Source organism: Coregonus lavaretus (genome assembly GCF_964263955.1).
Source record: "Coregonus lavaretus genome assembly, chromosome: 29".
Taxonomy (NCBI): Eukaryota; Metazoa; Chordata; class Actinopteri; order Salmoniformes; family Salmonidae; genus Coregonus; species Coregonus lavaretus.
In genome coordinates this window covers 15465276-15477933 of record NC_140016.1, presented here as the reverse complement: position 1 = coordinate 15477933, position 12658 = coordinate 15465276, and the positions used below count along the sequence as shown (strand labels likewise).

Here is a 12658-nt window from a genome sequence, read left to right as displayed (position 1 = left end):
ATTATGATCTAAAGGCAAAACTGATCCTCGATCAGCACTCCTACTCTGAGACACGTTATGGATCCAGGCCCAGGCTAGTGGAATCCCGTGCACACGGGCCGAGCATCTCACCTCAAAGAGCTCCGGGTCTGGTGTGCTGTACTGGATGGAGGCAGGGGAGATGTCACAATTGTCGTTGCACCAGTGGAGCTCGCTGAGGCAGTTGACTGAGTCAAAGTTGCTGGCGTCCAGCTGAGAGAGGTCAATGTCAGGGAAGTCAGCATCCAGGCGGTCCGAGCAGACCTCCTCCTCCCCATACTGTAGAGAGAGAGAGAGAGGAGGGAGGGAGGGTCAGGTTAGACTCTTGTTTGATCAAAGTCCTTTTTAAGACATACAGTACATTGAAGATATCATTGATATCTTATCAAATATATATAAATTAAATAAATTACATTGATATCAAATATGAAATAGCTGTAATGGTTAATAGAAGGGTAATGGGCCAGCAGCCACTACTTAAACCATGCTCCTCAGCATGCTCATATTAATGGAACCCGGGGTAGACTGCTACAGTACAGTAGAGTATGGTTGTCAATGACACAGAGACTTCTAAAAGAGACAGTCTCCCTCAGCACACGCTCATTACAACTAATGGACAGAGTGTTGAAACATGCACCACACAGACAGACCAGAGTCACGAGACTGAGACCATCTTCTAATGAGCCCCAGTAAAATGGGGATATTCTACTACAGGGCAGCAGTGCTGGAGGTCCTCTGGTAGTAAAACTGGGATATTCTACTACAGGGCAGCAGTGCTGGGGGTCCTCTGGTAGTAAAACTGGGATATTCTACTACAGGGCAGCAGTGCTGGAGGTCCTCTGGTAGTAAAACTGGGATATTCTACTAATTGATACCGGTTAGGAGTTCATAAATTGCAGATGTAGGCCAACACAGTTGTGTGTGTGTGCCACTATAATGATCAAAGGACTGGTTACTCAAGCCAACTCAATTATGATGTTCTCTGGCTGAGCGAGAGAGAGAGAGCGAGCGAGCGAGAGAGAGACAGAGAAGAACAAACATCATTGTAAATACAACCCATATTTATGTTTATTTATTTTTCCCTTTTGTACTTTAACTATTTGCATATAATATGATATTGGAATGTCTTTATTCTTTTGGAACTTTTATGAGTGTAATGTTTACTGTTCATTTTTATTGTTTATTTCACTTTTGTTTATTGTCTACTTCACTTGCTTTGGCAATGTTAACATTTGTTTCCCATGCCAATAAAGCCCTTATATTGAAATTGAATTGAGAGAGTGCTGTGGTGGCAGGCTAGCTGGTGTGTTATCTCAGAAGATGTGGAAGGAGTAAAGAGAAGAGGGAGAGGAGAATGCCTTCTGCAGGTCTGACTAGAGCGGTTCACTCACTCACTCACTCACTCACTCACTATACCAGTGAACCACAACACTGAGCAACAACCACACCATTGAACCACAACCACACAATTGAAACACAACCAGGCCATAATTGAAGTGGCTCTGGCCTCTGTCATTTAGTAATACTACACGCTGTCTGTGGGGATCCATGCTGTTGCCCATTCACCAGAACTGAATCTCTATAGAAGGAGTTCTAATCTAGGATCTGTCCATATAATGTTATTTATTATGATATAAAAGCCAAAACTGATCTTAGAACAGGACCCTTACTCTGAGATGCATTGTGGATACAGGCCCATGAATCACAATACAGGAATCATCTAAAGCAGATAACTATGTGCTGTGGTGTGAATTGTTGTTAACTCAAAGGAGGTTATGTATAATAATCAACCTATCAAATGCAGAGTGGATATTATTGCCTTGTATGGACCTAAAAGGAAATGAGTCATAGTGTTCTAAAGTGGCATCAGCAACTTCCAACTGAGACATGAAAACAGTGTTAGCTCAGCCATGTGTTGTGTGCAACTACACACAGAGATAATTATGCTAATGTAGGCTGGCGCGTCATTGTTAATCCAGCTGTAACCTACTACCTTCTTTTTGTCTGTCTTCCTCCTCATTCCGTTGTTCCGTTGTTCTGTTATTGGCCGATATTAGCCTTTTACGGCTGTATTTGTATCTGTGTTTAATCCACCGAACAGGATGGTAGAAGATGCGGATAAAAACACACAAAAAACTTCAGAATATTTTACTTTTTTTTTGAATTTCATCATTTGTCCTGAAGAGGGCGATTTGATTCGATTTGTTGCTCCCCCTCAGCTGCTATTGTCACGAATTCAGCCGAGGCTGCCCCTCCTCCTTGCTCGGGCAGGCTTCGCCGTTCGTCGTCACCGGAGGACTAGCTACTACCGATCCATGTTTCTATGTTCGACTTGTTTTGTCTTTATTGGTCACACCTGTTTCCCATCATGTAGTTATGTCTTCCCTATTTAACCCTCTGTCTCACACTGTGTGTTGTGCGTGTTTGTTCATGTTTTGGTTGTCGTTAGTGTGCAGGTTTTTTCCTCCCTGCATGGAGGTTTGTTCTTTCTCTTACCTACGAGTAAAGTAAGTTTTTTCGATTAGCTCTGTGTCCTGCGCCTGACTTCGTCCTACCGCATTACACTGACGCCTTGACAGCTATGGGGGACGTGTAGCCTACACCACCACCACTGAAATATGTGACATCAACAGAAAGCCCAAGGTGACAAGGACAAGGGAGATATAAACCAGGAATGAATATGTCAACTATGCACTCCTTGTAGATGTCCCTGTCTGTTTACAGCCAACTAGAGCCGATATTATTGGCCGATATTAGCCTTTTACGGCTGTATTTGTATCTGTGTTTAATCCACCGAAAAGGACGGTAGAAGATGCGGATAAAAACACACAAAAACAAACGTACTTCATAATATTTTACTTTTTTTTCAATTTCATAATTTGTCCTGAAGAGGGCGATCTTTACATGGCTATAAGCCTATCTTGCCTTCGCACTACAGCAAGACTGGCGACCATCACCCAACGCAACTGTTTAGAATCCTCTTGGACCTAGACTTGGCGCTCCGGTACCGCTTGCCGTGCGGTAGCAGAGAGAACAGTCTATGACTAGGGTGGCTGGAGTCTTTGACAATTTTTAGGGCCTTCCTCTGACACCGCCTGGTATAGAGGTCCTGGATGGCAGGAAGCTTGGCCCCAGTGATGCACTGGGCCGTACGCACTACCCTAGCCATACAGAAAATGTTTTTTTTTCTTCATTCCAGCTATACTAATAAAAATATTGGCAGTTATCGTGAATATTTCCCCTCTAAAACTGGTATCAGATTTTAAAAATAACATATCGGTTGGGCTCTACAGCCAACAGCCTTAATATGCTGTATACAAAATGGCCAGAATCCATAGTGGCCTTTTGAAAACAGAGAGGGAGCAGGATTCTTGAGGCCATTAAAAGAGCTATTTGTTGAATTTCCATTTGTGTTCGCTTAGGCAACACTTTCCTATCCATTCAGACAAAAACGGCAAAGACATCTATATCGACCCCCCAAAAAACTAATTATAAACAGCATATGGAGGCTCGCTATAGCGTGTGTTGTGTTATATAAAGCTCACACAGTCACAGTCATGTGCTTCAAAGTCAGTGGAACGAGTCACACAGTGCTGTGTGGGTCGCTGATACTCTCTCTCACTCCCAAAGCACAACCATACAAGGACAACTTGTAGGCTGGTGAGAACAGGGAGCATTGACGAACTTCTGCTACAATTACTGTTACAACTACTGTTACTACTGTTACAACTACTGTTAATACTACTGTTACAACTACTGTTACAACTACTGTTACAACTACTGCTACAACTACTGCTACAACTACTGCTACAACTACTGTTAATACTATTGTTACAACTATTGTTACAACTGTTACAACTACTATTAATACTACTGTTACAACTACTGTTACTACTGTTACAACTACTGTTAATACTACTGTTACTACTGTTACAACTACTGTTAATACTATTGCTACAACTACTGTTAATACTATTGCTACAACTACTGTTACTACTGCTACAACCACTGAAATAACACATATGGAATCATGTAGTAACCAAAAAAGTGTTACACAAATCAAAATATATTTTATATTTGAGATTCTTCAAATAGCCACCCTTTCCCTTGATGACAGCTTTGCACACGCTTTGCATTCTCTAAACCAGCTTCATGAAGTAGTCACCTGGAATGCATTTCATTCCAATTGCGATCCAATTACGATCTTGTCTAATCGCTGCAACTCCCCAACGGGCTCGGGAGAGGCGAAGGTTGAGTCATGCGTCCTCCGAAACATGACCCGCCAAACCGCGCTTAGGGGGGATATACAGAAGATAGCCCTATTTGGTAAAAGACCAAGTCCATATTATAGCAATAACATCTCAAATAAGCAAAGATAAATGACAGTCCATCATTACTTTAAGACATATAGGTCAGTCAATACGGAAAATTTGAAGAACATTGAAAGTTTCTTCAAATGCAGTCGCAAAAACCATCAAGCGCTATGATGAAACTGGCTCTCATGAGGACCGCCACAGGAATGGAAGACCCAGAGTTACCTCTGCTGCAGAGGATAAGTTCATTAGAGTTACCAGCCTCAGAAATTGAAGCCCAAATAAATGCTTCACAGAGTTCAAGTAACAGACACATCTCAACAACTATTCAGAGGAGACTGCATGAAACAGGCCTTCATGGTCTAATTGCTGCAAAGAAACCACTACTAAAGGACACCAATAAGAAGAGATTTGCTTGGGCCAAGAAACACGACCAATGGACATTAGACCGGTGGAAATTTGTCCTTTGGTCTGGAGTCCAAATTGGATATCTTTGGTTCCAACCGCTGTTTCTTTGTGAGACAGCATTCTGCAGCGATACGCCATCCCATCTGGTTTGGGCTTAGTGGGTCTATCATTTGTTTTTCAACAGGACAATGACCCAACACACCTCCAGGCTGTGTAAGGGCTATTTTACCAAGAAGGAGAGTGATGGAGTGCTGCATCAGATGACCTGGCCTCCACAATCCCCCGACCTCAACCAAATTGAGATGGTTTGGGATGAGTCGGACCGCAGAGTGAAGGAAAAGCAGCCAACAAGTGCTCAGCATATGTGGGAACTCCTTCAAGACTGTTGGAAAAGCATTCCAGGTAAAGGTGGTTGAGAGAATGCCAAGAGTGTGCAAAGCTGTCATCAATGCAAAGGCTGGCTATTTGAAGAATCTCAAATATAAAATATATTTTTTGGTTACTACATGATTCCATATGTGTTATTTCATAGTTTGATGTCTTCACTATTATTCTACAATGTAGAATACTGTTACAAATACTGTTACAACTACTGCTACAACTACTGCTACAACTACTGCTACAGCTACTGTTACAGCTACTGTTACAAATACTGCTACAACTACTGCTACAGCTACTGTTACAACTACTGTTACAACTACTGCTACAACTACTGGTACAACTACTGCTACAAATACTGCTACAACTACTGCTACAAATTCTGCTACAAATACTCCTACAGCTACTGCTACAGCTACTGTTACAACTACTGTTACAACTACTGCTACAGCTACTGTTACAACTACTGTTACAACTACTGCTACAACTACTGTTAAAAATACTGCTACAGCTACTGTTACAACTACTGTTACTACTGCTACAACTACTGCTACAACTACTGTTACAACTACTGTTACTACTGCTACAACTACTGCTACAACTACTGTTACAACTACTGCTACAACTACTGTTACAACTACTGTTACAAATACTGCTACAGCTACTGTTACAACTACTGTTACAACTACTGCTACAGCTACTGTTACAACTACAACTACTGTTACTACTGTTATAACTACTGTTACAACTACTGCTACAACTACTGTTACAGCTACTGTTACAACTACTGTTACAACTACTGTTACTACTGCTACAACTACTGTTTAACTACTGTTACTACTGTTACAACTACTGCTACAACTACTTGCATGGGCTGCGTCTCAATCCACCACATCGGCCAATGGTAGTCTTCCGCATATGCAGCGTTTGTCAGACCATGAGACATCCCGAAAATCAGCCTTCTCACGAAAACTTCAGTAGCGTCTGAACTGTTACAACTACTGCTACAACTACTGCTACAGCTACTGCTACAACTACTGCTACAACTACTGTTACTAATACAACTACTGTTACTACTGTTATAACTACTGTTACAACTACTGCTACAACTACTGTTACAGCTACTGTTACAACTACTGTTACAACTACTGTTACAACTACTGCTACTGTTACAACTACTGTTACAACTACTGCTACAGCTACTGTTACAACTACTGCTACAACTACTGTTACAGCTACTGTTACTACTGTTATAACTACTGTTACAAATACAACTACTGTTACTACTGTTATAACTACTGTTACTACTGTTACAACTACTGTTACAACTACTGTTACAAATACTGCTACAACTACTGCTACAACTACTGCTACAACTACTGCTACAACTACTGCTACAACTACTTGCATGGGCTGCGTCTCAATCCACCACATCGGCCAATGGTAGTCTTCCGCATATGCGGCGTTTGTCATGACCATGAGACATCCCGAAAATCAGCCTTCTCACGAAAACTTCAGTAGCGTCTGAACGGTTTTGCTTATAAAATGCTGGAAGGTGAACCTCCGTCCCAGTCTCAAATCTCTGGAAGAGTGAAACAGGTTTCCCTCAAGAATTTCCCTGTATTTAGCGCCATCCATCATTCCTTCAATTCTGACCAGTTTCCCAGTCCCTGCCGATGAAAAACATCCTCACAGCATGATGATTCCACCCCCATGCTTCACTGTGGGGATGGTGTTCTCAGGGTGATGAGAGGTGTTAGGTTTGCGCTAGACATAGCGTTTTCCTTGATGGCCAAAAATCTAAATTTTAGTCTCATCTGACCAGAGTACCTTCTTCCATATGTTTGGGGATACTCCCACATGGCTTTTGGCGAACACCAAACGTGTTTTCTTATTTTTTTCTTTTAGCAATGGCTTTTTTCTGGCCACTCTTCCGTAAAGCTCAGCTCTGTAGAGTGTACGGCTTAAAGTGGTCCTATGGACAGATACTCCAATCTTCGCTGTTGAGCTTTGCAGCTCCTTCAGGGTCATCTTTGGTCTCTTTGTTGCCTCTCTGATTAATGCCCTCCTTGCCTGGTCCGTGAGTTTTGGTGGGCGGCCCTCTCTTGGCAGATTTGTTGTGGTGCCATATTCTTTCCATTTTTTTTATAATGGATTTAAATGGTGCTCTGTGGGATGTTCAAAGTTTCTGATATTTTTGTATAACCCAAACCTGATCTGTACTTCTCCACAACTTTGTCCCTGACCTGTTTGGAGAGCTCCTTGGTCTTCATGGTGCCGCTTGCTTGGTGGTGCCCCTTGCCTAGTGGTGTTGCAGACTCTAGGGCCTTTCAGAACAGGTGTATATATACTGAGATCATGTGACAGATCATGTGACACTTAGATTGCACACAGGTGGACTTTATTTAACTAATTATGTGACTTTTGAAGGTCATTGGTGGCACTAGATCTTATTTAGGGGCTTCATAGCAAAGGGGGTGAATACATATGCACGCACCACTTTTCCATTATTTATTTTGTAGAATTGTTTGAAACAAGTTATTTTTTTCATTTCACTTCACCAATTTGGCCTATTTTGTGTATGTCCATTACATGAAATCCAAATAAAAATCGATTTAAATTACAGGTTGAAATGCAACAAAATAGGAAAAAATGCCAAGGGGGATTAATATTTTTGCAAGGCACTGTAATCCATTGCGGAGGCCTAGACTAAAAGCCAATTTATGCTTGAACCGAAAATGTGGTCTGAGGCTCCATATGGAGGGAGTGACGCAATTGTGGAGCCTCCAGTGGTATGCAGAGGCCAAATCGAGCTCTGTACCGCATCGCCATGCGCCTCCCAAATGTTGTAACAATGCGGAGGGCTCTGTATAGCTCCGCATTGACATGATTGGTTGACGGTAGGTGGGGGCGATGCATCCTGTATAAACACAAACTCACTTCCTTGACAACAGCTCTTCACTGCTCCATATAGCACAAGAAGTATGAATGCCCTGACTTCTGCTGAGGCCATATCACTGTAAATGCTGCATGGCCAATGATTGACCATGCACCCAGATGCACAATGCACCTCTCTCTCCAGAATGCGATCTCTCCCACCAATTCGTGCACATTCACTGTTTCATAACTTCATTGTGTGAATTGTTTGTGTTTGATTGTTAGTGTATATCAATTCCCCATTACATATATCACCAGTAGTACTGTTAAGTCCTATAATTTCTCATCTACAATGTTTGTTACTTTGGTAACAGTAATTATTTTAATGCATTCAATATTATTATTCCAGTCTTCCTGTTCTCATTGTCTGAGTGGACACATTGTTTGCAAAGTGCACAACCTATGCTACACTTGTGAGAAAAAAGTTTTGGTTTATTTCATTCCATTTACGAGTTTTGTCAATTTAGTCATTGTCTTTTGTTTGGAGCGCTCCAGTCAATGTTGAGTATGGAAGCGTACGCATAGAAGTAGGCCTATAGGCTACCTGAAAAATCTTTCCAGCTCTCTCTCTTTCGATAACCACTCAGCGTAAAAGTGAAAAATGTAATGCTCTGATCCAGTGGAAACGTCATAAAATAGGCCTACCTGATTACTTCTTATCAGTGCTTGACTTGGACTGAAATACAGTGAGGGAAAAAAGTATTTGATCCCCTGCTGATTTTGTACGTTTGCCCACTGACAAAGAAATGATCAGTCTATAATTTTAATGGTAGGTTTATTTGAACAGTGAGAGACAGAATAACAACAATAAAATCCAGAAAAACGCATGTCAAAAATGTTATAAATTGATTTGCATTTTAATGAGGGAAATAAGCATTTGACCCCCTCTCAATCAGAAAGATTTCTGGCTCCGGTACTCAGCTCCGGTAAGCTCCTGCCCAAGTCAGGCACTGCTTCTTATCCCTAGTCTCCCAGCGGCAGGTACTGGGAGACTAGTCAGGATCGAGGGAAAGATGAACGGAGCAAAGTACAGAGAGATATTTGATAAAAACCTGCTCCAGAGCGCTCAGGACCTCAGAATGGGGCGAAGATTCACCTTCCAACAGGACAACGACCCTAAGCATACAGCCAAGACAATGCAGGAGTGGCTTCGGGACAAGTCTCTGAATGTCCTTGAGTGGCCCAGCCAGATCCCGGACTTGAACCCAATCGAATATCTCTGGAGAGACCTGAAAATAGCTGTGGAGTGACGCTCCCCATCCAACCAGTCAGAGCTTTAGTGGATCTACAGAGAAGAATGGGAGAAACTCCCCAAATACAGGTGTGACACGCATGTAGCGTCATACCCAAGAAGACTCAAGGCTGTAATCGCTGCCAAAGGTGCTTCAACAAAGTACTGAGTAAAGGGTCTGAATACTTATGTAAATGTGATATCTGTTTTTGTTTGTTTTTTGTGTGCAAAAATGAATGCACTGTGCATTGCACTGCGAGTATTGACTCAGGGGTGTGAATACTTACGTAAATGAGATATTGCTGTATTTCATTTTTAATACATTTCCAACATTTCTAAAAATATGTTTTCACTGTCATTATGCAGTATTTTGTCTAGATTTGTGAGAGGAAACAATCTATTTAATCAATTTTGAATTCAGGCTGTAATACAACAAAATGTGGAATAAGTCAACGGGTATGAATACTTTCTGAAGGCACTGTATAGATAAATGCTATCATCAAGCTGCTTGTGATGGGCCAGCCAGGGTTTATATTCTGGCCATGCCAAATTCAGATGGGCTCTGCTCTATTCAGAAACAGACACACAGAAAGCTAGACAGATAGGAAGATTGACAGACACGCATACACACAGATACACACAAATACACACACACCACACTTGTACTGATACTGTACATGAATGGATTAGATAGGTTCAAATCAACATCATCTTCAAATCCACAACAAACAGAAAGACATGTTTAAAATACTCCTCAATGAGTCTCTGTCGTCCTTCAGTATTAGATGTGTTCTTCATGAGATGCCTCTCTGAAAGGATGTCTCCTCTCCAACCATTCATTCCCCCAACAGGAAATGTAAATTCACTGCTGACGGTCGGTTACTAGAAGTAGGCTAGTTAAAGGGGGATCTGAGACAGCCATGTACTATATAGTCAATTACGGATGTTCCTGTCATGGCGATCGTTCAGTAGGATTGATACAAGTCTTCCTCATAGGTCCAGTGGGTAGTTTGTTACTTTGTTTTGCCATTTTAGGTCATTATGGCCTAAAATGGATTGCTTGAGTGCCCCTCTCGCTCCCATCAGACATTGGCTCACTTTCAGCAAACATTTAATCTCCCATGAAGCAGCAGGACGATTGGTGCAATTAGATATGCATCTTATTGAGCTCCTGTTTGAGAACCCAAGGAGAAGCCTCCAGGAAAAATACGAAAGGCCTATCGTTTTTGGGGAAGTGCTCGGTTGGCCGCCTCATTGCATTGCCAGGTAAATAAAACAAGTGAGAATGTATTGAGTTGAGTCCATCTTGCGAAAGAATACAGTACAGTTGGCTAATCAAGACTCAAAGAGATCTATTGTGGTTCCACTTGCAAAACTGTCCATTGTTTTTTGTGTTTTGTTGTGTTTGTTCACGATGTAGAACTGGGGGCTATTGTCTTGGAAACCTTCTTAAACCTGTTTATTTTCTAGGGATTGTTGAGATTAAATGTGGATTAGAACAATTGTGGTGTTTGGATTGGGGGCCCTTCCTCTAACCTCTGCTTACTCTTGTAGAATAGATCCCTTAACACTCATCTAACCTCTATCCAACCCCTCACTGACAGTCACACTGACAGTAACATAATCTAGCCTCTATCCAACCCCTCACTGACAGTCACACTGACAGTAACATAATCTAACCTCTATCCAACCCCTCACTGACAGTCACACTGACAGTAACATAATCTAACCTCTATCCAACCCCTCACTGACAGTCACACTGACAGTAACATAATCTAACCTCTATCCAACCCCTCACTGACAGTCACACTGACAGTAACATAATCTAACCTCTATCCAACCCCTCACTGACAGTCACACTGACAGTAACATAATCTAGCCTCTATCCAACCCCTCACTGACAGTCACACTCTGACAGTAACATAATCTAACCTCTATCCAACCCCTCACTGACAGTCACACTGACAGTAACATAATCTAGCCTCTATCCAACCCCTCACTGACAGTCACACTCTGACAGTAACATAATCTAACCTCTATCCAACCCCTTACTGACAGTCACACTCTGACAGTAACATAATCTAGCCTCTATCCAACCCCTCACTGACAGTCACACTCTGACAGTAACATAATCTAACCTCTATCCAACCCCTCACTGACAGTCACACTCTGACAGTAACATAATCTAGCCTCTATCCAACCCCTCACTGACAGTCACACTCTGACAGTAACATAATCTAGCCTCTATCCAACCCCTCACTGACAGTCACACTCTGACAGTAACATAATCTAGCCTCTATCCAACCCCTCACTGACAGTCACACTCTGACAGTAACATAATCTAGCCTCTATCCAACCCCTCACTGACAGTCACACTCTGACAGTAACATAATCTAGCCTCTATCCAACCCCTCACTGACAGTCACACTGACAGTAACATAATCTAACCTCTATCCAACCCCTCACTGACAGTCACACTGACAGTAACATAATCTAACCTCTATCCAACCCCTCACTGACAGTCACACTGACAGTAACATAATCTAGCCTCTATCCAACCCCTCACTGACAGTCACACTCTGACAGTAACATAATCTAACCTCTATCCAACCCCTTACTGACAGTCACACTCTGACAGTAACATAATCTAGCCTCTATCCAACCCCTCACTGACAGTCACACTCTGACAGTAACATAATCTAACCTCTATCCAACCCCTCACTGACAGTCACACTCTGACAGTAACATAATCTAACCTCTATCCAACCCCTCACTGACAGTCACACTGACAGTAACATAATCTAGCCTCTATCCAACCCCTCACTGACAGTCACACTGACAGTAACATAATCTAACCTCTATCCAACCCCTCACTGACAGTCACACTGACAGTAACATAATCCGATTCGGACAGATGACCCAATATTAGTTCTTCTCTGACCTAGACAAGTTATTACAGGAGCCTTGTGTTCCTTGGGTGCCCTCAGCAGTCACCAAACAGTACAGCCTCCACGCCCCTTTAAATCCCTCTTAATTCCTCCAGATTAGCAGTCAAACTAAATCTAAGTGTTCGTATTAAGTGCGCCTCAAGGACGTCCACGGCCCGTGGGGGAAGATGTGGGAGGCGCTGAGATGGTGGGAGAAAAGCACTGCACTCTCTGGCACACAATCTCCCTCCACTAGGTAGGAAAGTAATGGGATCTGATTGGAAAGCAGATTCAGTGCTTAGAAAAAGGGCTTTGATAGTCTGCCGGTTCATTCAGGGGGAGATCTTTGCATAAGAAAGGAATAGAAAATAGATGACCAGTGCAGGACTGGGGGTTGAAGTATGAACATGAATACAGCTATCTCTAGTAACTCAAATATCTGTTGC

The 12658-nt window shown here is 42.3% G+C and overlaps 1 protein-coding gene across 2 annotated transcripts in view; it reads right to left on the bottom strand.

The window, feature by feature from the left end:
• Positions 1 to 12658, bottom strand: part of LOC311104775 (peroxisome proliferator-activated receptor gamma coactivator 1-beta-like) — a gene marked incomplete at its 5' end in the record, with an annotated part of 81188 nt that overhangs the window by 29147 nt on the left and 39383 nt on the right. For both annotated transcript variants that reach the window (XM_084146683.1, XM_084146684.1), the window contains one exon: positions 112 to 297. In XM_084146683.1, the coding sequence (XP_084002809.1) occupies positions 112 to 297 (186 nt within the window). The remainder of the gene's footprint in view (positions 1 to 111; positions 298 to 12658) is intronic.